We start from the raw sequence: 27,870 nt of genomic DNA, 5'->3' as shown, positions 1-27,870 counted from the left end.
CCCATGTGCCAGTGGTTCCTAACCTGGGGGTCCCGACCCCCACAAGGGGGCGCCAGTGGGTCGCCAGGACCTCTCCACTTTAAGGGGTTAAAACTTCATTTATTACTTGTTTATAGCCTACATTTTGCTCACTTTTTTTTCATGAGTGAAAAGTTTACTGATATTAAGACAGGAAACAATTAGTACAGAAAAAGTAACACACTTTTAAGAACATTTTGCTCCGCTCACCGTTTTATTTTGTCAAAAGTTCATTAAAGATAGGACTGGTTGATTAATCACAGCCTTTACAGTAAATAATCTAGTATAAACAGTAATATACACATTTAAGTACATTTTGCTCAGTGTATTTTTTATGTGTCAAACGTTTATTGAAAGGAATGATTAATTTATCAGTGTTTACAAGAAACAATGTGTTCAGAAAAGTAATACAAACTGTCAAGCACATTATGTTCTGTTTGGTTTTGTTAATGACTTTGTTCTGTACTGGAGCCTACTATTACTGTTATCTATTGAATCAAAGCGTATTAAAATGTGCTTGAACAATTTTATCATTTCCTAATAATGTTTATACTGGAAGAGAGAATGGGAGGGGGTCGTCAAAAATGTTACTGGTAAGAAACGGGGTCCCTTGGGAAAAAGGTTGGGAACCACTGCCATATGCAAATCCTTGTATCCTGTTCTTTAGCTAATAATCAATGAGTATTAATTTAAAGGAAAACAACTATTATGAATCACATGACGATACTTACTCTGTGAAGGTGATGAAGGGGATTTCCTCTGATGTGATGCTTCCTCCTGCTTGGTCCGCTGAGACACCCTAGGGCTGGACATCTTCTTCCCCAGGCTGGACAAAAGCCAGAATCTTATCATATCCTTTTCCTCCGAGTGCTCCTTGAGGGAAGAAAATCTCTGTAACACAAGAGAATTGGTGAAGACATAACTGTCGAGATGCTGTCTGGAAGGGACACAACTAGTGTCAATAAAACAGCAAACACAAGAGGGAATGAAAGGTGTACTTTTTCAAATACTGTGATGATCACTGAGACACAAATTCCTCAAGGAAAGTTGTGAAGTTCAATCAGCAATTTCACACATGAATATTTTGTTTTTTCTCAAGAATACGACTTGAGACACAACAGTAGTTAAACTGGTGAGTGTAAATGATGCAAACTATGCATAAATACATAGCTGCACAGATGAGAAGGTTTTACTTATATGCAGCAACATCATCACAGTATTTAAAGGCCTTCCCTGGTCCTTCTCTCTGCGCTACAGATTTACCTGAGCTGTGCTTGGACCTGAGACAGGTTCAGGACTCTGTGTTTTAGGGGTCTCTGTGCTGTAGACCATCACTCCATAAGGATTTGGTGTTGCACCCCCGTGCAGAACAAGCTGTATCTCTTTGTCTTTCCAGACAGCTGGCTCCTGGAAGGGGCACCAAACTCCCCAGCGTAGGCACTGCAAGAAGGCAGCTCTGGATGTGGAGGTAGCAGACAGCTATGTGGGGTGGGAGGGGACACAAAGACAAAATGAAGGCTGATAGCAGTCATGCCGTTTCCTCAGTGTAGACACTTTATATGACTCATGGAAATTTGTGCAACAGAATTAGCTTCATTGAGTTTTTGCTTTATGAAACAAAATAAGATAAAGGTCGACTGTATTCATAATTTTAATACAATGGCAGTGGTCTTTATTAGGAACTAATGCATTGTTAGTGGTTCTCTGGGGAAAAAGAGCTCCGGTGTGCCTGTTTGAGGAGAAAGTGGGAGAACACAACAGGATTTGGAGTCTTATTTCCTAATATTTGGACGTCTTGCCTCTGATTGGCTAAAAGCAACGCGACTCTACAACGCTGATTCTACAAGTCGAGACTTTGCTGTTTCCTGGACGCTAAACCAACAACAGCCTTCCCCGTCATGAACCAAGATGGGAGTCCATGAATGTTTTGTGACAGTGTGACATAGATCTGTCAGGCTTTCTAAACCAGCGTTTTTCTATTTTCTATCAGAGGCTAATGCAGGAAATACGGGTAGAATAGGGGTCAAATTTTCAAACCTAGCAAGGAAAAAAAGTTTCTCAGTGAGCCTGCTCTTTAAAACCAAGTTATAATAAAGAAACAATCGTGAGTGCTTAAAGTAATGATTTTCCAAACTTCTCAGCAACTCAGCTGAACCTACTGAACAAATATCAGTTTCATAGTATGACATTTTTTCAGAAGTCACAGGAATAAGATGCAAAAAGCCTTTAAATGTAAATTTGGTTAATCTGGTTTTATAAGAGGGTGTGTTCACAAAGTTGACTTTATGCTAAATCTGATTGAACAAGCATTAAGAAGCACTTTTAACATTTACAATCAAGAGTGTTGGACAGCTGTTGTAGGCGCACTCAGAAAACTGAAACAGACTTTTACATTACATCATTCACTAAAGGACCAGGATGTTTTACTGAATCTATTAATAACCTTGTGGCGCTAACACAATTACCATCAATTACAGGCTGGATGGTATAGAAGAATACCAGCAACTCTTCAAAGTGCAGCTTATTATAAATTACTGGATGTTTACAATTCCTGAGTGCAATTTTTACATATAAAAAAGAAATCCACTACCATGAGACATCATTCATATTAATGTCACTCTGCAGCCAGCTGCAATATTCTCGATGAAAACAACATTAATGACTGATTTAATCCATTTCCCCACAGTTCTATAACCCCATACTGAGCGGGATAGTTATATGAGAGATGTACTGTATGCCATCACCTGTGCACAGCAGGGGAGGCTGAGTGGAGAGTGACACCACATCCAGCAACAGGGACGATGAGACGGGTAAAACAGTAAAGATCATTTATAAAATTGTACAAAAGTGGAAGAAAGTGTCAAGTCTTTCTCAAGAGAAGGCCAGACACTCAGATCAGACTGGTAAAATCATGCTGAGCTGCTGCTTTATTCTTTTTGAAAATAAATAAACAAAAAAATTGTATAAATGATACTTCATTCATCCTGGTTCCAGTGGCTGTCCAGTGGATGCTGCCATTCACTCGCTGTTGTAATTCCTCTTTTATTGCAGAACCAGAAATGTTTTGAGACGGAAGCAAAAGCTGGTAAAATGTTATTAGAAGCTGAAAACAAGACTTTTTTTTGTAATCAACAGATACTGACTTCAAAGAAAAGCAGGACTGAAACAAATAGAAAAGAAAACTTCCCAAATGATATATTTGTAGCGTGAGTAAAGGAAGTAGTATCATATAATAATCAGTGACCATCAAAGTCAGATGATCTTTTTGTTACTGTGTAATGTTTACAGATAAGTAGCTGTAAAGCTGTTGGTATTTAATAAACTCAGCAGAGGGGAAAAAACATCCCTCATAGCAAATAAAGCGTCTGCTCCCGTTAACCTTTTGTCAAACCCATATATTCATTAATATCATGGTGCATTAATGAACTCCTACAGCTCTGGGTTCCTCACATTACTGCAGAACATGCATTTAGTTTCACAGCCGAGGAGATGTCCAATCCAATCCAATTTTATTTATTTAGCGCATTTAAAAACAGCATGTCAGCTGACCAAAGCACTGCACAGAGTTAAACCTAAAAAGCCATTCAAAATGCACATACATACACATTAAACACAGATAAAAGCTGTCATAAAATAGAAACACCTAAAAACAATACAAATGTATAAAACAGCCAATAAAAGAGAAGTCAATAAAAACAGAAGTCAGTAAAACAGAAGAGTCACAGCATAAAAGACCGATCATTGACCAAAAGCCAAATTAAAAAATGTGTCTTCAGGCTGGAATTAAACTTTGCCAGTGAAGAAGCCTGGCGTACCACCAGAGGGAGTGCGTTCCAAGGTCTGGGAGCTGCAAAGGCGAACGCACGCTCCCCACGAGCTTTATACTTCATTTTAGGATGAGTAATAGATGATCAGCAGACCTTAGTGACCGGGGTTGGGGTGGGGGTGGGGGGTGGGGAGTGTAGGGGGTGAGCAGCTCTGAGAGGTATAAGGGGGCTAGACCATTCAGGGCTTTGTAAGTAAAAGTTAGAACTTTGTGTTGAATTTGAAATTGCACAGGAATCCAGTGTAGTTCCGCCAGAATGGGAGTGATGTGGCAGTGTTTATTTGCAGTGGAGAGAAATCTGGCTGCAGCATTCTGGACTTTCTGCAGATGATTTAGGACAGATACATTTACACCAATTAGAACCAAGTTGGAAAAATCGAGTCTGGAAGTGATAAATGCATGAATCACTGATTCTAAGTGTGGCCTCTTAAAAATGGGCTTTAGTCGGGCAAGGCGACAAAGCTGGAAGAAGCAGGATCGAACAGTGGCATTTACATGTGCACTCACTGATAAGTCAACATCCAGTTTAACCCCAAGGCTGGTCACACATGAATTAAGGTTTAGGGGGGAGAGATCAAAGGCAGCAGAAGTACGCAGATTATGTTTTGGTTTGAATAGAATGGCCTCAGTCTTATTGTCATTTAAATTCAGGAAATTGGAAGCTAGCCAGGTTTTAATTTCTGAGAGAAATTCTGAGAGCTGGGTAATGGAACTTAGTTGATTTAAAGCCATAAAAATTTGACAGTCATCAGCGTATATGTGATTATGTAGGCCGTGTTAAGCAATGGTATTTCCCAGTGGCAAAATATAAATAGAAAAGAGGAGTGGACCTAGAATAGAGCCCTGGGGAACTCCCCAGGGGAGTGGGACAAAAGGAGAAGAGCAATCACCTATGTGGATGCTGAAGCTCCTGTCAGACAGATAGGAGTCAAACCAATGTAGCGCAGTCCCTGTGACTCCAACAAAAAATTTCAGCCTAGTTAACAGAATGTTATGGTCAACTGTATCAAATGCCGCTGATAGGTCTAGCAGTAGTAACAACAAAGGAACCAGCATCAGTTTCTGTCAGAATGTCATTTAACACACGAATATGTGCAGACTCGGTGCTATGATTTGGCCTAAATCCAGACTGAAAATGATCGAGTAGTGAATGTTCCAGTAAATGATGTGAGAGTTGAGCATGTACCACTTTTTCAATAACCTTTGATAAAAAAAGAAGTTTGGAGATTGGACGGAAACTTGCATAATCATTTTGATCCAGGCCAGGTTTTTTCAATAGCGGTTGGACGACCGCCTTCTTAAAGGATTCTGGAAACACTCCCGATGACAAACTGAAATTTAAAATACTCAAAATAAAAGGACCCACTACTGGCAGAGCCCCAAGTAGCAGCATTGGGGGGAGAGCATCCAGTGGGGACCCTGAGGGTTTCATGGACTTGATTAATTTATCCAGATCTTGAAGGGAGACAGGATCAAAATCAGAGAATGGAGGAGAACAGTGATTCTTTCTGGGTAACAGGTCCCAACAGATTCTGTCTAATAGTACTGAATTTTTCCAGGACAAAATTCTGAAAATCAGTGCAAAGTGCTTTGGTTGGTGTGGAGGGGGCAGTGGATTCCTTTAGTGAAAGAACAGAGTTAATGGTACTGAAAAGCTGGCGTTGATCACCACGATGCCTCTCAATGATGTTGGCAAAATAATTATTTTTAGCTGATCTGACAGCTTTTTGGTAAGCTGCCATGGAGTCTTTCAGCATTTGTTGGGAAATTTGTAGCTTGTCCTTTTTCCATTTTCGTTCATGTGTCCTACACTGGCATCTGAGAGCATGAGTGTTGTCATTTAACCAGGGATCAGAGATGGTCTTTTTTTGCCTGAGTTTTAGCGGTGCAACAGAGTCAAGGGCAACAGAACAAGCCATATTGAAGGAGTCCACCAAACCATCTACCCCCACCGATGTAGATGGGGAAAAAGATGTCAAAAGGCCAGCCTCCAGGCTAGATGACAGCATAACAGAGGACGAGGGAGCAATATACCAAGCATAATGTTTAGCTTGATGCCTTGTAGGGAGAGATGCTAGGTTTGAGATATTAAAAATGATTGGAAAATGATCAGAGATACAAACCTGATCTACAAATAAATCAGAAACACAGAGTCCAAACGATAAAACTAAGTCCAGTGTATGGGAGCGTTCATGGGTAGGATCTTTGACCAGTTGCTGCAGATCAAATTAATCTAAAATGTCCAAAAACTGCTTTACCAAGGGCTTTGTGGGACAGCAGATATGAATGTTAAAATCACCAAGGATAATCCCTCTTTCATATTTTGGGAGGAAATCAGCTAAAAAGTCTGAAAATTCATTTAGAAAGACTGAGTTATATTTAGGTGGACGATAACAGAGAGCACAGAGTACAGGTGGGCAGCAGGCTAATTCAAACACTGACAGCTCAAAACTGGAGGAAGTCACAAAACCAGAGAGTGGTTTCAGAGGGAGAAAGGAGCTGTATAAAGTCAGCAAACCCCCACCAAGACCAGAGGGTCTAGGCTCGTTTAAGACTAGGCATTCAGGAGGACAAAGTTCTGATAGAGGGGCCGACTCACCAGGCTGGACCCAGGTTTCAGTCATGAAGAACAGGTTTATTGACTGGTCGATGAAATAGTCTTTCAAAAAAGCCGTTTTATTCCCAATCGATCGGACATTCATGAGAGCATGAGACATTCATGTCGGTGTGAATATGTCTGAGTTTATCACTCTTAACCTTAACTCTTTATCACTCTTATTGAAATGTCATTGGTTTCTTTTGTTATTATGGTTTCATTCACTCCTGCATGAACCCTGAGTTGATGACTCATCCAGGACCATTGAGCTAGATATCAGTGTGTCTTACTCAGCAAAAGGTTCCTAAAAGCTAAAGATCTCTGGTTTTGCTAAGCTCTGAGTGTTCTACCGTGTGTATGTGCAGTACTGCTGGTTCTATACATGATGAGCAATATTTTTTCCTGTAACAATTTCTGTAACACCAGTATGTGCACCATCTGTGTTTAGAGTGACTGGGTGTGTAATTCACATCTTCAGACTTTTCCACATTTCATTTATGTCCAGATAAAGATCACTGAGTTTTTTTTCTGCTTTAAAGAGGTCCTGGAAAAATGATTTTTTTTTTCAATTGGAAACTGTTCTTTGAGCCTCAGTATAGGTTATGAAACATTGTTGGGGCTCACAATGGCCAAGGAGCCCAGATAAACGACCAACTGCAACACCAGACTGGTTTACCTAGCCCACTCGGCCAGAATAAGAATATCATATGAGCTGTGTGCTGATTGGCCAGTTTACCTTCCGAAAGCTAGAAACTTTGTGTACAGCTATGAATAGTTAGCCTAGCAAGCCATGCTAGGACTTCTCTTCAGCGTTTAACACCCTGCAACCTCACATCCTGGCTGGCAAACTCGCTTCTCTTTTTCACCTGGATGATCAGATAATCCTATGGATCCTGGATTTCTTAACTAACAGATCACAAAGAGTGCTGGTTAACAACACTCTCTCAGACCTTCTTTACACCTCCACTGGCACCCCACAAGGCTGTGTGTTGTCTCCTCTACTCTTCGTTCTCTACACAGATGACTGTAGATCCATCCAGCCTGACAGTTATATGGTAAAATACGCTGATGACACTGTGCTCCTGTCTACTCTGTCAGGCCCTACTGTTTACCAGGGGCAGGTCCTGCAGGAGTTTGTGGATTGTTGTGACACTGCATGCCTGGAGCTGAATGTGACCAAAACTAAGGAGATGGTGGTGTCCTTCTCAAACAAACAGAGAGCGCTGGTTACCGCTGCCTCCACTATCATTCGTGGACAGCCAGTGGAGCTGGTTGAAGAGTATAAATATCTAGGGACCACTTTTGATCACCTCCTGAAATTCGCTTCCAACACTGAGGACATCCTCAGAAAGGGCCAGCAAAGACTCTACCTCCTGAGGAAGTTGAATTCATTTGGAGTCGGGAAGGACATTTTACTGACTTTCGATTATTCTTTTATAGAGAGTATTATTACATTTTCCATCCCCTGTTGGTTTTATTCTGTCAGCCTGAAGTATAGAAACCGTCTACAAAGCACCGTCAAGGAGTGCTCTCGGATCATTGGACTACCACTGCGAAACTTAACTTCTCAATGTGACCAGCATACAGGAAGTTTAGCACAGAAAATCATTAAAGACCCATCACACCCTCTTCATACTGTTTTCGAGTGGCTGCCCTCCAAACGCCGACTTCGATGCCCATGCTGTAAAACACAGAGTAGGAGAAGTTCCTTTGTTCCCAGAGCTGTGCTGCTTCTTAATTCTCAGTGCAGATAGGGGGCGTGTGCATTACTTGTATGTGTGTGTGCATGTAGTTACATGTATGCATGTGTATTTGTGTGTGTGCGTGTGTGTGTGTGTGTGTGTGTGTGTGTGTGTGTGTGTGTGTGTGTGTGTGTGTGTGTGTGTGTGTGTGTGTGTGTGTGTGTGTGAGCCAAAGGTTTACTCATTGTTGGTCATTTACATGTGAGGTTATGACATGAATGTGTATATAGGTTTTATGGGTTTTACAAATGTGTAAATTGGTTGTGTTTTTAGAATTTAGAGATTTTAGTGCCGGCTGCTTCACAATGCTGTCTCGAATTGCCCCTCGGGGACTAATAAAGTTGTCTTGAGTCTTGAGTCTTGATGCTATATATTGTTTGGGCTCAGTCATGGGGCAGAAATGTGACGTATTCATCTCTACAGTGATGGGGCATTGGGGCAGTCCGCCTTGCATTGTTCAAGAGAAAGCAAATACATCCGTTACAAAAAGGACTTTAATTTCTCCATCTGATCATGTCTGAAAGAAAAGATGTAAATAGCCAAATGTTGATACCAAATCCATTTCAAACAAGTGCTTTTCCTGAGCCAACGCCATTTTTGTAGTTTTTATGCTGTTCAGGACACTCTTCATGGAGCAGTGACGAAACAACATCAGCAGTTGTTGTGAGAGGTTGATCTACCTGAGAGCCCCCAGAAAGTATAACCATTGTTGTGACTTCTTTATCAGACATTTTGTGCTGCATGTCCATGTGAGGTCCTCTGATATGTTTGTGCCCAGGAACCTCTCCACCAGCTCTCCATTTATTGTGAGTGACTGGTGCGCCATCTTTTGTTCTTGTGTTCAGGGTCAGGTTGTTAGCTGTACACCAGTCCACCAGCTTCTGCACTTCGTCCCTGTAGTCTGACTCATTTCCCTGGCTGATTAGGCCCACCATGGTTGTGTCATCGGCAAATGTAGCGATAGCGGTGGTGGTGTGGGTGTACAGGAAGGGACTCAGCATGCAGCCTTGTGGGGCTCCTGTGCTGAGGGACAGAGAGGAGGAACGGTGGGGGCTTAACTTAACAGACTGTGGTCGGTTTGTTAGAAAGTCTTGTATCCAGAGGCAGATGTTGTGCTCGAGACCAAGGTCAGACATCTTGTGGAATAGTCTGCTGGGGAGAGTGTTGTTGAATGCAGAGCTGTAGTTGCATAAGTACCTGGTTATTCCAGGTGTGCTAGAACAGTGTGGAGGGTGGTAGAGACGGCATGCTCTGTTGCTCTGTTGGTTCTGTAGGCATATTGTTGGGGCTCTAGTGTGGCGGGGGCAGCCTTGATGTGTTGCAGCACTAGTCTCTCCATGCACTTTATAATGAGAAGTGTTAATGCCACAGGCCTAGTCGTGGCTTGTTATTGCAGACTTCTTGGGTGGTGGTACTATTGTGGAGCTTTTTAGACGAGTATGGGACAGAGCACTGGGACAGCGACATGTTGAAGATGTCTGTGCCAGCTCCTTTACCCTCTTTTTTCCACTCACTGGCACTAAAACTATGTAAATAAAAAAAACATTTCATTGAGTGCATTTAAGTAACTTTTGAAGAACCGTGAAAATGGCTCTCTGGAAGGATGTAGCTGCATTGAATCTGATTAACTAGAAATTTTTGTCCTTCGTTGTTTTTATCTTCTGGATATGGTGTTTGTTTATTTTTGTTTCTGTGTAAAATTCTTTGTACTTTTTATGCTGCTCTCTTGGGCCAGGTCACTCGTGGAAATGAGATTAAACACATCAATGAGATTTAACCTCTTAAAATTATGGATTATATTTATATAAATGTGATGCCAGCATCACTAAATAAGAGTCATGCATTCAGGCTGACCAATCCATCCTTTACCTTCCCCAGAGACTTTTTTTCTGCCTTTAAATGACATCACTGCCCCTTTGTTCCAGACAAACTGAAATCATTTTTATTATTATTTCGGCCACATGAGGTCTTTCTGAACTAAACAAAAGCACAGATCCTTTTGCTCTTTGTCGCGAAGGAGTGTAGTCTCTGGTGAGAGCGGATTCAAAATGTCAGTTTATTTTGCATTATGCAAAGTAATCTTGCTGACCAATTAACAAAGCCCAGAGTCAAGTGCTCAGATAGGTTAATGGAGCTGACATTTTGAAGTGCAAGAAATAGTGCGCTCCAGCAGGGACTAAGAGTGTTCAGAGTATAAAGGTTAAAGACGTCAAATATTCCCCTTTTATTAAATAAACAAACTTTGAAACTCATAGTTTTTATTTCTGCTTTCACCATTTCTGGTTTTGTTTGATCGTACCAACCGCAGACGACAGCAAACCGCTTGTTTTGTGGGTTTGATTAGAAGTAAAGAAATAGGACGTTTCATATTTGATATTTCGTACTTTTGAGATTTAGATGTCTGAAGTGACGCCGGATGCCGATCAATATCCCCTCTCTCAGGAGAGAGGAACTGTAATTTAGCCTCAAGTAGCAAATGCATTAACAGCTAGCTCTTTAAACCATAAGTCAAGAAATATATGGCTTCCATTAAACAGAAAGAAGTATATTCCCTCTTCAGCTATTGCCTGGGTTTCTATCTCATAAGGCTGAATTAATATGATACTTTATAAGAACCATTAAGTCAGTTTTCAAAGGTATTACTTTATAAAAATGATCCAACTAGGAAAGAAAACGCATATATTTTTATGGTACAGAAAATAGACAGTAAAAAATAATTGTGAGGCAATCTATCTAATGTGCCTCTTTTTCCCTTTACACACTCTCTATCATGTCAACGTTCCAGCAAAGCATGACAGAAGAAGCAAAATGAGTGTCTAACACATGACCCAGTACTCATTCCTTGTATTATTCATTGAATAAATTGCAGTGGCAAAGATGCCTACTGAGCTGGGAGGGGATGGGAGAGACAAAGGACCAATGAAGGAGACTTTTCTACTGGGACGCTTACAGACTTTAATCTGCTCTTATCAAACTTGCTGTCCTTCACTCATAATAAAGTTGGAATAGTTCATATTTAAAATGTTGCAACACAAATGAGAGGAGAAAGCTGTGAAGTACAGTAGAAACCAAATAAAATCAACCATGTATGTCTGTAGCATTGGGTTTGGGCTTTCCTTCTGCCCCCGTCTGCTGAACAAACCTGCTTCTTATCTGTTAATCACAACACAGTCCGGAATCATCCTCCCAATTCTTTGTCAAATTTAGTAGTACAAGTATCTTTAATATGTAGTACTGTTAAAGATGTAGAAAATATACAAAACAAAGGAGGAGATGGTCCCCAAATTCCTGAATCAAATGCAGAAACAGAGTTGGGGAGTTCCGATGATTCAAAACACCTGCAAGTGCTTTCCTTTCTGATGGCAAATAAAACGAATCAATAACATCAAGCCAAATTAATGCTGGACTGGTAAATTATTTTTTGTGTTTGTTGCCAAATTTCCACTGACACCATCCAAGAATCCACACCAGCAGGTAGCTGCATTTCATACGGTGCCAAACTTTACTTATGAGCAAAAAGTTGGAGGCAGTTGCATTAATCCCGAGATGAACCAGTAGGGGTTCAGCACTGGGAAAGAATAAAACAAAACACATTTTTTTCCATTGATCACATATTTTTAGGAGAACAAAGTTTCATCTAAAATTGCTCTCCTGGTTCGGTGTGTAGCCTTGGAGTCATTTAGGTCCTCTAAAACCACACACTGGGCAACCCATTATTCAAAAACCAAAATATAAGCCTGAGTATTATTTTATTATTAGATTTTTCAACAACACAACATACAAAAATAACAATAACTCTGTATGATACTTAAAACTGGTAGCAGCACAATTGAAGGCAGCTGAAAAAGACTATTTTATTGAACTAAAACAGACTAAAGCTTCATTCAAAGCATTTTTATTCATAAAGAGGATCAAATTCTAATCCAGTAATCTGCAATCAACGTTAGAAGCAAACTATAATTGTGATTTTCTTGATTACATTATAGTAGAAATGCCTCTACATATTAGGGATTCAGTTGTTAAAGCACGGTAGGAAGTAGCTAGCTGATTTATGCATTGGTTTAGGATCTCTGTTGAGAAGAACGATGCAGAACGGGTCAAGCTAATCGACTCATCCTCAGCACTAAAGCAAGTCTGGGAGTCCTAATCAATTACGAAGCCTGCTGGTGGCAGCAGAGATGTTTAATCAGTTAGGTTATATTTTAGGGGAAATAAGAATAACTTTTGGTACTTGTACCGTTTTGGGCAGGAAACATTTAAATTAATCAAAGAACTCGCAATTTAAATTACAAGGTGGCCTCAGAGCTGTTTGTTGTGCTGCCGACTGTTATGTCAAGCAAGGCAGAATGATCAACAGACAATTTCCCCAAAATCTGATTACACTCCTGATTTGAGTGTTAAAGGCTATATTCAAAACAAGTCATTAACCGACTCTTGGAGAGGTAGCGAGCACTCGCTTTAATAGTTCACTTGGAAGAGTAAAAAACAAAACTATAAGCCCAGGGCAAAAACAGAGAGGCAGGAAACTTTTTTCATAAAGTTCGACTGAAAACAATAACAGGCAATGTCACTGCACACATAATTGCTCCAGCCGGCAAAATGTCTTCCAAGGGAGACAAATTTATCAGCCTTGTTCAGAAGTGTAAAATGTAATGCTGCATTGTTTCCAAACAAATAATAAATGTCTGTTTCAAACGTGCTTCAGGGTAGAAACGCAATCCTCACCACGTTAACCTGGAGCCAAGGAGGCAATCGTGAAACTTCTAGGAGGCATCGAGGGGAGGAAATGATTTTATCTATGACAGAGGACAGGTTCTGCACATCAAAGAAAACTGTACGCATTTCTCCGAGGACACACAAAAAGAAAGCTGGAAGCAGAGACATAAGTCTAATTCACCAGCGAAATATCACTAATCACAGAAACAGCTGCAACAGCTTGTTTAACGTTCCATAATGCGTCTGAATATAAAACAGGAAAGTTTGTGATAAGCTGGGATAAAGCGCTTTGTAGGAACATTATCTTGGGAGGAACTTAAAGAAACTAGGAAGACATTCAGTGACTTTGGGGCTTTCAGCAGGAATTATTCCTAAATTAGGGGGATGTGAGCATTGATGGGGGACAAAGTCTGACAGTTATTACCATTACTGCAGCCTGTTGGGCTGTACAAGTCATTATTTCAGCCAAGGCCCTGTGACAGGCATCAGCCCATAGCTTCGACTACTTACTCTCCAGAATGACATGCCCCGAAGAAAAGGGAGAACATGCTCCGATATCATTAACTTTCAAGTACTAAAACACTCATTTTCTTCTACTTATGCCAGTATTTAAAAAAAATTCAAAAACACCATGTGTTGTATAAAAGGCAAATCAGGAATTTGTATCATTTTCAGATCTATTGATAGCGAAACTTCAAGGGAATTAAATCAAAGCCAAAATTCACTCTTTAAAAGATTTGATGGTGAGTACTGTAGAGTTAACTACACACTAGAATCAACACTGTTTGCTATCAGTTGTTAGAGTCTGAAAATGACCAATCAGATTAACCTATGAGGCTTAGATCGTGTATAAATATCCCGGATACTTATATAGTCGATCTAAGTTCATACACCAACCTGTTTGGTCTAATTTTAATCCAAGGATTAATGTTTAATTTAGATAATTAAATTTAATAGCAAAAGTTATTTTGAATCAGAAGCTAGGAATCTTTGCTTTTCAATAACCAGAAATATTATACCTTTTCTGTGTTTTGTTTCAATAATGAGGCAAGTTTAAAAATGAAAAAAAAAATTATTACTAACAATTTTAAACTTAAAGATTTGAAACGACAATTATAAACGACAATTCATGGATGACAATTTAATGACAATTTTTAAAGCTTTGACATTAAACTTGTTTTAAAAGAACAAACCTGTGGCTGGATGGAAGCTAAATTGGAAATACGAGTTTGGATGTGTGAATGGAATTATCAGAGGACTTCTTTCAGAGAGAGAAGAAGCGTTCTGGATGGAAATGATGTTTTGCAGCTAACTGAGTTATTTTGAGAGAACAGCATCAAACGTCATCTGTCGATTAGTGTCTACCTCACCCAGTTTCCGGAGACCCCCTTTTGGATCCGAGATGTCAAGTGGAGATGATTTCCTCCGGGCACGAGGATGGTAGAAGGACCTCTATGCGACCAAATCAGTCCTGGGTTGCCTCCGTGGGTCACACGACTGATGAACTATTGGCATCTCAAAGTCCGTAACTCTGAAGGAGTTTTTCGTCTTAACTCAGAAATCACCAACTCTGGAAGGAGTTTTCGTCAGCTGGTTACAGTTCGTTTATTCTTAGCTGTTCTTGTCGGCATGACAGAACAGCAGGTGGAGGTTTAGGGACGGCCGTTCCCTTCCTCCGTGATGTTGGGTCAAGAACTGAACGTGATGCTGTGATGGTTAGTTTTACCAAGTTCTCAGGACACTCCCACTCTCTCAGCAAGAAACCTTGGTCATGCGTCAAAAACATGTGATGCAGTTATTGTTTATCTGGACTCTGTGTTAGATGGATACGGTGAAACTGACCTTCTTTGCTGAATACATATTTCACTGTCATCAACCATAATCATAATTAATCATTATTACACCCAAAGCATAATAACTCATTTCATGTAATTAAAATACCTTTATACTGAACCAAGTGATCATTTATGATGATTTTCATAAACAGTAATAAAATCAAATATATTTTATTAATATTATCATATAATTATTATCATCCTGAACTTGAAGTGTCCTCCTCCTGGGACGGAACAGCAGCACATAGGTGATATGTTCTTCCAGACATCATGGCTCCTTGGTTAATCTGTGGATTTAAAAGTACTGTTTGACCCAGCTTGACCCAGCTGGGTAAATGTGACCTTTGCCACAAATTAGAGAACCTTGATGATGCTACAGTATAGAGCTCCGGACCCCACGTGACTCTCAGTTAGTGGACGCCATTTTGGCATGCAAAAAAGGTAAACAAACACGGATGTAACCATGAACGTGAACGGGATCCGCTTGGATTTTACTTTGTCGGAGTTTACTTCACACTTTAAAACAGAAGAAATCGTTTTATATAGTAAGAAATTAAATAGACTAAACATCTCCGACCCTTATCGTGCTCCTGGGATACTTTTTAAAAACGCCAGAAGCTGTCGGAGCAGACTTCTTACCAGCACAACACCAGACCTGGCCGGGGGAACCCCTTGGGATTTACCCAGAGGAGCTGGCTCCGGCGGCTGGGGAGAGGGAAGTCACGCTACTGCCCCCGCAACCCGACTCCGGATACGCGGATGAAAATGGATGGATGGACGGACAAATAACAGATTTACACATAAGTAGTCTCGGTGAGACAGATAATAGCAATCCAAAGTGCTTTTTATGTGTGATCTGACAATTGATCAACCATTGCTTAAAAATTAAATACAGCTTAGCCGGTTAATTGCTGTGATCATAAAACACGTAAACGGCAGCACGCAGAACTCACGAGGCACCGTTTTACGTGATGTTTACTTGTTGCTATGAGTAATAAGACAGAAAAAGCCACACCAAAATAAGTTTAGGAAGCCCACTAAGAATCGTAATAAAAGCATTTAAAATAAATACCATACACAGTTGAGGAAACGTTGGTTTAAGTACCTGATATGAAGCGGTCGCTGCATAAGCGAAAACCTTTACTCTCGGGATCCCACAGCTTCATTTTCGCCCGGTCACTAGTGCGTTTTATTAATGATCCAACGTTTGCGGCGCTCCGGGTCTTGGGGAATCCTGTAGATGGCTCATTCCTTATGTCGTCTGCGTCTGTTCTGCATCCTGGGGCACAACAGGAATCTACCATATTTCCCGTTTGATTGAGTTTTCTGACAATAACAAATAGTCCAGCTGCCGGCTTCTGCATGCCAATATGGCGCCGTTTCGATTTGAACTGTTGCATGCCAGGAGAAGTGACGTCAACTCCCGGAGTTCTATACACTTATTTTTTGTAAATAAACTGTTTTTATTTTTCCACCAGAGGTACAGTACCATCATCATAATTCTTTGAAACATATGTTCATAATTGGGCTGTTCTACCAAACTGTGATGTAGCCACACAGAAACCCCCTCATCTAGGTTGCTTCTGTTAATCCTGTATCACCAATAAAAAACCAAGAGGATGTGAAATTTTTACAATTGGAAACTCGTCTTTGAGCCTCTAAATAACATATGAAAACTTTGCTGGGAGCCTTAAAAATGGTAAATGGCCTGTATTTGATATAGCACATTCTAGAGTCCTGGAACCCCCCAAGGTGCTTTACAACACAATCAGTCATTCACACGCTGGTGAGGATGAGCTACAATGTAGCCACAGCTGCCCTGAGATGCACTGACAGAGGTGAGGCTGCCGAGCACAGGCGCCACCGGTCCCTCCGACCACCACCAGCAGGCATGGGGGGTTAAATGTCTTGCCCAAGGACACAACAGCGACAGACTGAGCGGGGCTCAAACCTGCAACCTTCCAATTACGGACGAACACTTGACTCCTGTGGCACCGTCTTCCCTAAAAATGGCCAAACACAACCCCAAAACAAAGTCCTATAATGGAAAGACTGGCTTGCCCCGCCCACTCATCCACGACATTAATAATAAATACTTATTGGCCGGTTTACCCTGGTTTACGCCAATGGCTCCACGATGCTGTCTGGAGCTAGAAACTCTGTTTACATCTGTGAGCAGTATCTGGCATTCATTCAAATTCTGGATCATCCCGGTACATCCAGGAATATTACCTGTGTGCTCCAACATTCTTGTGTTGTGTTCCTCTCATCCAACAAGGATTATTGCAGTAGCTCTGGCTAGCATCATTCTGCAGTTAGCGTTACCGCTACCAACATTTATACTGTATATTGCTGACATTGAATTCAGTTGGAACAAGCAGTTGACAAAATCTGCAAAGCAAAATCAGTTGAACCTTTCCTACACTGACTGTTTCAGTGCTTTACCTACCTCACTGGCTCTGAGGCGCTACAACATCAAGTTGACTTTAGCCTCCAGTGCCCCTTTGTTCCTTATGGGAATCACACAAGACAGCTAAAGGGCATCTCTCCCCCTCTTGAAGTACTTTATGAAAGGGTCTAATGCTTCCTGAACAACCTTTTGCAGAAGATGGCAATAACCCAATCGAAACTGATGCACTGTCTGCATTTTCAGTACACTCAAGCAGAAAACAAATCTACTGATGAGAATCAGGGCAACTTCAATAACTCTTTCATGGTGCAGAGAACCAGAACTTGCATCTTGCACATCCTGCACAAGAGACTTGTCTGTGGTTTCTCCAGGGGATTAGAAATTTTAGATTTCAATGGATTTTATAAAATCTTTTAGTACCAAGAGGGCTTTTTTCAAAACAGAGTTTTGTGCAACGATAAGATTTTCTGTGGAGTCTGACCAAATGGGATTGCCTCAGCTCTCCATTCGTACCAGCGAACCTTAACCATTTAACCCTCTCAGGCTCAAAATAAGTTTTGATAAATGGACGAACAACTAAGTCCTTCAGGGGTATTTCTGAGTTAAAGCATGCTCATTAAATATGTATGTGGAGTAACCAGGTAGGTAGGTTTTAACGTTGCAAATCTGCAACGCCTGCCTTCAGAGGGTTAATTCAATTCAATTCAATTCAAAAATACTTTATTAATCCCAGAGGGAAATTGATTGCTGTAGTAGCTCAGGATAATAATAATAATCAAGTCGTCAAAGAGTTGTTGTATATTACAATGGCTGTTGGCAGGAAGGATCTCCAGTAGCGGTCAGTGTTGCAGCGAAACTGAAGAACCCTCTGACTGAAGACGCTCTTCCGTTGTCGGACAGTCTTGTGAAGAGAATGCTCAGGGTTGTCCTCCAGTGGTTCCACAGTCGTCCCCAGAACAGAACCAGCCTTTTTTATTAGGCTGTTGAGCCTTTTCAGGTCCCTGCTTCTGATGCTGCTACCCCAACAGACAATGGCTGAAGAGATTACACTCTCAACAACAGACTTGTAGAAGATCTGCAGCATCTTGCTACAGACATTGAAGGACCTAAGCGTCCTCAAGAAGTGCAGTCTGCTGTGTCCCTTCTTGAAAACAGCTTCACTGTTCTTTCTCCAGTCCAGTCTGTTGTCCAGGTGAACTCCAAGGTATTTGTATTCCTCAACCACCTGCACTTCTTCTCCCATGATGGAAACAGTGTTTGACTCCACCCTGTTTCTTCTGAAGTCTAAAATCATCTCCTTTGTTTTGTTCACGTTCAAGGTCAGATGATTGTTTCCACACCATGCCACAAAGCATGTGGTTCTTTACAATGAGTGGGTTTTCACCTACATGTCTATTGGAAACCCAATTGAGGAAATCACTACCCAACACCAGACTAAGAGAAGAACACACCTAAGATTTATCACCACGCTTACCCCTTTGTAAAAGCAGAAATAGGTAATGTACCTCAAGTTAAAACAACAAATTAAATAGCCTTAAAAGAAAAAGACCAGATTGATTAAATCCTTCACTGCCAATGATGAGTAAAGGTGTCACTTTAAATCCAATCGCTCACTGCAATTGATGACTAAACTCACATGACCAGGAAGCAGAAAATCCATGTATTAGGTCAGTGGTTCCCAACCTTTTTCCCAAGGGACCCCGTTTTTTACCAGTAAAATTTTTGACGACCCCCTCCCATTCTCTCTTCCAGTACAAACATTATTAAGAAATGATAAAATTGTTCAAGCACATTTTAATATGCTTGGATTCAATAGATAACAGTAATAGTAGGCTCCAGTACAGAACAAAGTCATTAACAAAACCAAACAGAGCATAATGTGCTTGACAGTTTGTATTACTTTTCTGAACACATTGTTTCTTGTAAACACTGATAAATCAATCATTCCTTTCAATAAACGTTTGACAGATAAAAAATACACTGAGCAAAATGTACTTAAATGTGTATATTACTGTTTATACTAGATTATTTAATGTAAAGGCTGTGATTAATCAACCAGTCCTATCTTTAATGAACTTTTGACACATGAAAATAAAACAGTGAGCTGAGCAAAATGTTCTTAAAAGTGTGTTACTTTTTCTGTACTAATTATTTCCTGTCTTAATATCAGTAAACTTTTCACTCATGAAAAAAAAAATGTGAGCAACATGTAGGCTATAAACAAGTATAAATGAAGTTTTAACCCCTTAAAAAGGAGAGGTCCTGGCGACCCACTGAGAGAGTTTGGCGCCCCCTTGTGGGGGTCGGGACACCCAGGTTAGGAACCACTGTATTAGGTGATCGTTTTGGGCCGCTGCTGTGAAAAAAGTGAGGCACGCACCGGAAAAGCTTCTGCCGCTCACAGTTTGACAGCGGATTATGAAAGACCTGATAACGCTCGAAATACGCTGATTCTACCTGATGTAAGAAGTGTGTCTAGTCTTTATTTTGGTAGTTTTGGAGTTGACGTCCTCATAGAGCACAATGTTCTGTGACTCTTCAAAAAGCAGTAAAAACGCTTAAAAACTCTGGCAGCCTGCGGCTTTTCTGATCAGGAAACGGCTGGCAGTGAATGAGTTAAAGGGCAATAAGATGGCATGGATAGCTACTACATCCAAAAGTAGCTTAGTCAGTGTTAATGATTTTCGTCTTCGTCTTCCTCCGCTTATCCGGGTCCGGGTCGCGGGGGCAGCATCCCAATTAGGGAGCTCCAGGCCGTCCTCTCCCCGGCCTTGTCCACCAGCTCCTCCGGCAGGACCCCAAGGCGTTCCCGGACCAGATTGGAGATGTAACCTCTCCAACGTGTCCTGGGTCGACCCGGAGGCCTTCTGCCTGCAGGACATGCCCGAAACACCTCCCCGGGGAGGCGTCCAGGAGGCATCCTGACCAGATGCCCAAACCACCTCAACTGGCTCCTTTCGATCCGGAGGAGCAGCGGTTCTACTCCGAGTCCCTCCCGAATGTCCGAGCTCCTCACCCTATCTCTAAGGCTGAGCCCGGCCACCCTACGGAGGAAACTCATTTCGGCCGCTTGTATCCGCGATCTCGTTCTTTCGGTCATTACCCAAAGCTCATGACCATAGGTGAGGATTGGGACGTAGATCGACCGGTAAATCGAGAGCCTGGCTTTCTGGCTCAGCTCCCTCTTCCCCACGACAGATCGGCTCAGCGTCCGCATCACTGCAGACGCCGAACCAATCCGCCTGTCGATCTCCCGATCCCTCCTACCCTCACTCGTGAACAAGACCCCGAGATACTTAAACTCCTCCACTTGAGGTAGGACCTCTCCCCCGACCCGGAGGTGGCAAGCCACCCTTTTCCGGTCGAGAACCATGGTCTCAGATTTGGAGGTGCTGATCCTCATCCCAGCCGCTTCACATTCGGCCGCGAACCTACCCAGCAAGAGCTGAAGGTCAGAGCTGGATGAAGCTAGGAGGACCACATCATCCGCAAAAAGCAGAGACGAGATTCTCCTGCCACCAAACTCGACACACTCCACACCACGGCTGCGTCTAGAAATTCTGTCCATAAAAGTGATGAACAGAACCGGTGACAAAGGGCAGCCCTGGCGGAGTCCAACCCTCACTGGGAACAGGTCCGACTTACTACCGGCTATGCGGACCAAACTCACGCTCCTCTGGTAAAGGGACTGAATGGCCCTTAACAGAAAGCCACCCACCCCATACTCCTGGAGCGTCCCCGACAGGGTGCCCCTGGGGACACGGTCATAAGCCTTCTCCAAATCCACAAAGCACATGTGGATTGGTTGGGCAAACTCCCATGCCCCCTCCATCACCCTTGCAAGGGTATAGAGCTGGTCCACAGTTCCACGGCCAGGACAAAAACCACATTGCTCCTCCTCTATCTGAGATTCAACTATCGATCGGACCCTCCTCTCCAGTACCTTGGCGTAGCCTTTCCAGGGAGGCTGAGGAGTGTGATCCCCCTATAGTTGGAACACACCCTCAGGTCACCCTTCTTAAAGATGGGGACCACCACCCCGGTCTGCCACTCCCTAGGAACTGCCCCCGATGACCACGCAATGTTGTAGAGACGTGTCAACCATGACAGCCCTACAACATCCATAGCCTTGAGATACCCAGGACGAACCTCATCCGCCCCCGGGGCTCCGCCGCTGTGTAGTTGTTTGACTACCTCAGCAACTTCTGCCCCCGAGATCGGACAGTCCATCCCCAGGCCTCCCAGCTCTGGTTCCTCCTCGGAATGCGCATTGGTGGGATTGAGGAGCTCCTCAAAGTATTCCTTCCACCGTCCGACTATAGCCTCAGTTGACGTCAGCAGCTCCCCATCCCCACTGTAAACAGTGTGAGCGAGTTGCTGCCTTCCTCTCCTGAGGCGCCGGACAGTTTGCCAGAACCTCTTTGGAGCCGATCGATAGTCTTTTTCCATGGCCTCACCAAACTCCTCCCACGCCCGAGATTTTGCCTCGGCAACTGCCACTGCTGCACCCCGCTTGGCTATCCGGTACCTGTCTGCTGCCTCCGGAGACCCACAGACCAGCCACGCCCTGTAGGCCTCCTTCTTCAGCCTGACGGCTCCCCGAACCTCTGGTGTCCACCAGCGGGTACGGGGGTTGCCACCACGACTGGCACCGGCCACCTTACGACCACAGCTAGCAACAGCCGCCTCAACAATCGCAGAGTGGAACAAGGCCCACTCGGACTCAATGTCCCCCACTGCTCTCGGGACGTGGTCAAAGCTCTGCCGGAGGTGGGAGTTGAAGACCGTCTTGACAGGTTCTTCTGCCAGGCGTTCCCAGCAGACCCTCACTATGCGTTTGGGTCTGCCAGGTCTACGCGGCATCTTCCCCTGCCATCTGATCCAACTCACCACCAGGTGGTGATCAGTTGACAGCTCCGCCCCTCTCTTCACTCGGGTGTCCAAAACATACGGCCGCAGGTCAGATGATACGACTACAAAATCTATCATCGACCTGTGACCTAGGCTGCCCTGGTACCAAGTGTACCGGTGGGCATCCTTATGTTCGAACATGGTGTTCGTTATGGCCAAACTGCGGCTTGCACAGAAGTCCAATAACAAAACACCGCTCGGGTTCAGATTAGGTGGGCCGTTCCTCCCAATCACACCCCTCCAGGTCAAGCTGTCATTGCCCACGTGAGCATTGAAGTCCCCCAGCAGGACAATGGAGTCCCCTGATGGAGCACTATCTAGCACTCGTCCCAGGGACTCCAAAAAGGGTGGGTACTCTGAACTGATATTTGGCCCATAAGCACAAACAACAGTCAGGACCCGTTCCCCGACCCGAAGGCGCAAGGAAGCTACCCTCTTGTCCCCCGGGGTAAACCCCAACACACAGGCAGAGAGTCTCGGGGCTAACAAAAAGCCAACCCCAGCCCTCCGCCTCTCACCCGGAGCAACTCCAGCAAAGTAGAGTGTCCAACCCCTCTCCAGGTCTCGGGTTCCAGAGCCAATGCAATGTGTCGAGGTGAGTCCGACTATATCTAGCCGGTACCGCTCAACCTCTGCCACAAGCTCCGGCTCCTTCCCCGCCAGCGAGGTGACGTTCCATGTCCCAAAAACTAGTTTTCTTGTCCGGGGATTGGACCGCCAAGGCTCCCGCCTTGGTCTGCCACCCGATTCGCATTGCACCGGACCCTTCATGTTCCTCCTGCGGGTGGTGGGTCCACAGTTGGACGAGCCCATGTATCCGGTTCGGGCTGGGCCCGGCCGGGCCCCATGGGCGAAAGCCCGGCCACCAGGCGCTCGCTCACGGGCCCCAACCCCAGGCCTGGCTCCAGGGTGGGACCCCGGTAACCCTCCGGGCCGGGTACTCCGACTCTTCGTTTTAACCGCCATGAAAGATCCTTCGAACCGTTCTTTGTCTCACCCTTCACCTAAGACCAATTTGTCATGGGAGACCCTACCAGGGGCACTAAGTGCCCCAGACAACATAGCTCCTAGGATCATTAGGGCACTCAAACTCCTCCACCACGATAAGGTGACGGTTCAAGGAGGAGCAGTGTTAATGATATGACAGAAAATAAAAGTAGCTGGTTAAATTCTTACTTAGAGTCACTTGTCACAATGCTTACTTAGTTTCAGTTTCAACAGGCAGCAAACATGGCTGAATAGGAATGACTAAAATATTTTATGTTTCATGCAATTGCAAAATCCCCTCATTTCTGTCTAATGAAGCTGCATTCCACCAACAGAAGGCCAGACTGAATGCAGATGCCCAATGCTACACGCAACATCAGTAAAAGCCTTTTTAAGCACTGTAACGAAGGGTTTCAGAGTTCATGCACATACTGCCTGCAAATAGTTCAAACAGTGTTAAAATTAGCATTTTATTCAAGGTTGTTTTAATGTCTCTAATTACTTGTGAGACCTTGAAAGAGAACTAAATTTGTGTTGAAGAGCATTTGAATTTCTTTACCCAATTTGAGCATGATTACTCTCAGAGTAAAGGAAATGTTGATGTGCCTCAAGCCCACGCTAATTATAACTCGGATATCAAGAATCAACAGACTGAGCAGCTGACAAACTTTCTAGTAGTAGTGAATTGAAGGGATTTCTTTTCCTGTCAGTGGTTTGGATGGTTGACATGGATTTGAAGTGGACTGGCATATGGTTTTAAACATCCTCAAGGTTTAAATCCATCACCACATGCAGTATGACATTTCAGTAGAGAGTAAAATTCAATTACATTTATTACAGATGTCATTTTTACAGATGATTAACTGCAAAACTCTCGAGAAATAGATCTGCTTTAGACTAGCATGGTCGTCACATTCACTGGTGTCCTCTGTAAAACCATGTTAGATCACTGACTTCTTGATTTTCATCAAGACCTCATCAGCATCGGGTGAGGAGAATCAGTGGCTTCCTCAATCAAAAACACTTAAACGAGCGCAATAATATGAAATACCTGAGCTGTTTATTAATCCCTCTTCAAAGCAGCCGATCTTGCATTCCCCTCCTCTGATTAACATCTAAATAAACTTCAAGCCAACTTAAATCTACCAAATCACTTTCATGAATTTAACAACATTAGGTGCGTGTGAGTTGTTCTGCATGCAGATGATCATGCTATAAAACAGCTTTTTTTTCATCCCTCAAATTAATCCAACTAAGATAGAATATTTGGACTCATTTTATACGACATCAAAGACTCTTCTATTCAGTCTTAGTTGTATAATACAAAATAATAATAACAGTACAGCTAAAATAGGCCTTGCTACACTTGCTTAGGCTTCAAAGTGACTCAAAAATGCCACTAATTTTATCCCTCCACTGTTTTAATTAAAATCATTCCAGTCTTGGCTTCAGCTCCTTTACATAGATAGCAAAGGTTGAGTTTGAGTTGGAAATCACAAGACGGCGATTAGATGTTCAAATATCATCACCAATGCCTCTCTGGTTGCCAGGGCGCAGCATCCATCTGGAGAAGGATGGCACTGCTGGCAGGCACTGACAGGGTAAGACTCACCCCGGGCCCATCGCAGGGGGAGATTGATGCACTTCTCGGTGGGGGGAGAACTGACATTCATTTTAATTAGGCAGGCGAAATACTGTGTCTGCGGCATATAGCCTTCCCCTGCCTCATCTTCATCCTTTTCTTCTTGTACAGAGAAAAGAAAAAGGGGTCTTTAGGGACGAATAAACTCCAGAAAAGGCCACCAATCAAACTATACATACATATATATACATATATGTATATATATATATATACATATATGTATATACATATATATATATATATATATATATATATATATACACATACATACATATACATACATATATATATATATATACATACATACATATATATATATATATATATATATATATATATATATATATACATATATATATATATATATATATATATATATATACATATATATATATATATATATATATATATATATATATATATATATATATATATATATATACATATATATAATATATATATATATATATATATATATATATATATATATATACATATATACACACATATACAGGTGCTGGCCAGTAAATTAGAATATCATCAAAAGGTTGAAAATATTTCAGTAATTCCATTCAAAACGTGAAACTTGTACATTATATTCATGCAATGCACACAGACCAATGTATTTCCGATGTTTATTACGTTTAATTTTGATATTTATAGGTGACAACCAATGAAAACATCAAATCTGGTATCTCAGAAAATTAGAATATTCTAAAGGCCAATGAAAAAATGTTTGTTTCTCTAATGTTGGCCAACTGAAAAGAATGAACATGAAAAGAATGTGCATGTATAGCACTCAATACTTAGTCGGGGCTCCTTTTGCCTCAATAACTGCAGTAATGCGGCGTGGCATGGACTCGATCAGTCTGTGGCACTGCTCAGGTGTTATGAGAGCCCAGGTTGCTCTGATAGTCGTCTTCAGCTCCTCTGCATTGTTGGGTCTAGCGTATTGCATCCTCCGCTTCACAATACCCCATAGATTTTCTATGGGGTTAAGGTCAGGCGAGTTTGCTGGCCAATCAAGGACAGGGATACCATGGTCCTTGAACCAGGTGCTGGTGGTTTTGGCACTGTGTGCAGGTGCCAAGTCCTGTTGAAAGGTGAAGTCTGCATCCCCATAAAGTTGGTCAGCAGCAGGAAGCATGAAGTGCTCTAAAACTTCCTGGTAGACGGCTGCATTGACCCTGGACCTCAGGAAACAGAGTGGGCCAACACCGGCAGATGACATGGAACCCCACACCATCACTGACGGTGGAAACTTTACACTGGACCTCATGCAACGTGGATTCTGTGCTTCTCCGCTCTTCCTCCAGACTCTGGGTCCTTGATTTCCAAAGGAAATGCAGAACTTGCTTTCATCAGAAAACATAACTTTGGACCACTCAGCATCAGTCCAGTCCTTTTTGTCCTTGGCCCAGGCGAGACGCTTCTTGCGCTGTTTCTTGTTCAAGAGTGGCTTGACACACGGAATGCGACACCTGAATCCCATGTCTTTCATGAGTCTCCTCGTGGTGGTTCTTGAAGCGCTGACTCCAGCTGCAGTCCACTCTTTGTGGATCTCCCCCACATTTTTGAATGGGTTTGTCGTCACAATTCTCTGCAGGGTGCGGTTATCCCTAGAGCTTGTACACTTTTTTCTACCACATTTTATCCGTCCCTTCGCCTGTCTGTTAATGTGCTTGGACACAGAGCTCTGCGAACAGCCAGCTTCTTTAGCAATCACCTTTTGTGTCTTGCCCTCCTTGTGCAAGGTGTCAATGATTGTCTTTTGGACAGCTGTTAAGTCAGAAGTCTTCCCCATGATTGTGGTGCCTTCAAAACAAGACTGAGGGACCTTTTAAAGGCCTTTGCAGGTGTTTTGAGTAAATCAGCTGATTAGAGTGGCAGCAGGTGTCTTCTATATTCAGCCTTTTCAGAATATTCTAATTTTTTGAGATACCAAATTTGGAGTTTTCATTAGTTGTCACTTATGAATATCTAATTTAAATGTAATGAACATTGGAAATACATTGGTCTGTGTGCATTGCATGAATATAATGTACAAGTTTCACGTTTTGAATGGAATTACTGAAATATTTTCAACCTTTTGATGATATTCTAATTTACTGGCCAGCACCTGTATATACATATATATATATATATATATATATATATATATATATATATATGTATATATACATGCATACATACATACATACATACATACATACATATATATATATATATATATATATATATATATATATATATATACATACATACATACATACATACATATATGTACATACATACATATATATATATATATATATATATATATATATATATATATATATATATATATATATATATATATATATATATATAAAAATATTGACCTGGTATCTTTGAGTGTGAGATCCACACCAGGAGAAGTGATGAAGGCAGGAACACCAAAGGAACCATTCTGGGTTCAGCATGGTTGTGACAAAGACTGCTGCATGAACACATGAGTGAGATAAGCTTCTTCTAACAGTAATGGGTTTCTATCCCACAAACATCGACGTAGGAGAAGTAATGTGAAAGACACACACCAACCTATAGAGAATGTGCTGTTGGTGAGCCAATTAAAACCTAAACAAGAGCCTCTGCGGCACAAAGGAGAAGCTGTACAGCAACACCTTTAATAAACCCTGCTGTTGGCCAGGATTCTGCTTTTTGCTCCACATACTGTTCATCTAACATCCCCTGACATTGACACAGACAAATAGTTCATTAGGAGTGAATTCTTTTGTGAAACTAGGCTAGTGACAGACTTTTTCTAACTGTATATTTAGACAGACACAGCTGGTTGTTATTTATTTATTTATTTTTTCAGATTTGTGTAGCTTTTGTCCGTTTTTCCTTATCTGGAAGTTTCTTATTAGCACATCTAACACAGCGACTTCTACTGTTGTAGACAGGGCGGAACTGCACATCCGACAACAAAGCAGGCCTGTCAAGCTTTAAATTCTCAAAACATTATGCTTTGGGCAGTAGTGAAAGCAATACTCCTCACTTTAAAAATACATTTCACGAGGCTAAAGTTATGTGGAAAATATTTACCAGCACTGTTTTCCCATCTACTGTGTTTCTAATCCGCAGCTGCAGTAGATCCAAAGCAGTGAATGAGATTATTTCTGAGCATTACATGATGCAGAGAATG

General features: G+C 42.2%; 1 protein-coding gene across 4 annotated transcripts in view; it reads right to left on the bottom strand.

Annotated features, from left to right (window-relative positions):
* nphp4 (nephronophthisis 4) overlaps window positions 1-27,870 on the bottom strand; it is a 226,391-nt gene that overhangs the window by 104,815 nt on the left and 93,706 nt on the right. For all 4 annotated transcript variants that reach the window (XM_015967467.3, XM_015967468.3, XM_015967465.3 and 1 more), the window contains exons 9-10: window positions 1,282-1,497; window positions 750-909 (exon numbers count right to left, since the gene is read on the bottom strand). In XM_015967467.3, coding sequence (XP_015822953.3) covers window positions 750-909; window positions 1,282-1,497 — 376 coding nt within the window. The remainder of the gene's footprint in view (window positions 1-749; window positions 910-1,281; window positions 1,498-27,870) is intronic.

This window comes from Nothobranchius furzeri, chromosome 15, assembly GCF_043380555.1.
Source record: "Nothobranchius furzeri strain GRZ-AD chromosome 15, NfurGRZ-RIMD1, whole genome shotgun sequence".
NCBI classification, from domain to species: Eukaryota; Metazoa; Chordata; class Actinopteri; order Cyprinodontiformes; family Nothobranchiidae; genus Nothobranchius; species Nothobranchius furzeri.
Note: the sequence above shows the minus strand (reverse complement) of the source record. Positions and strands in the feature narration are given on the sequence as shown.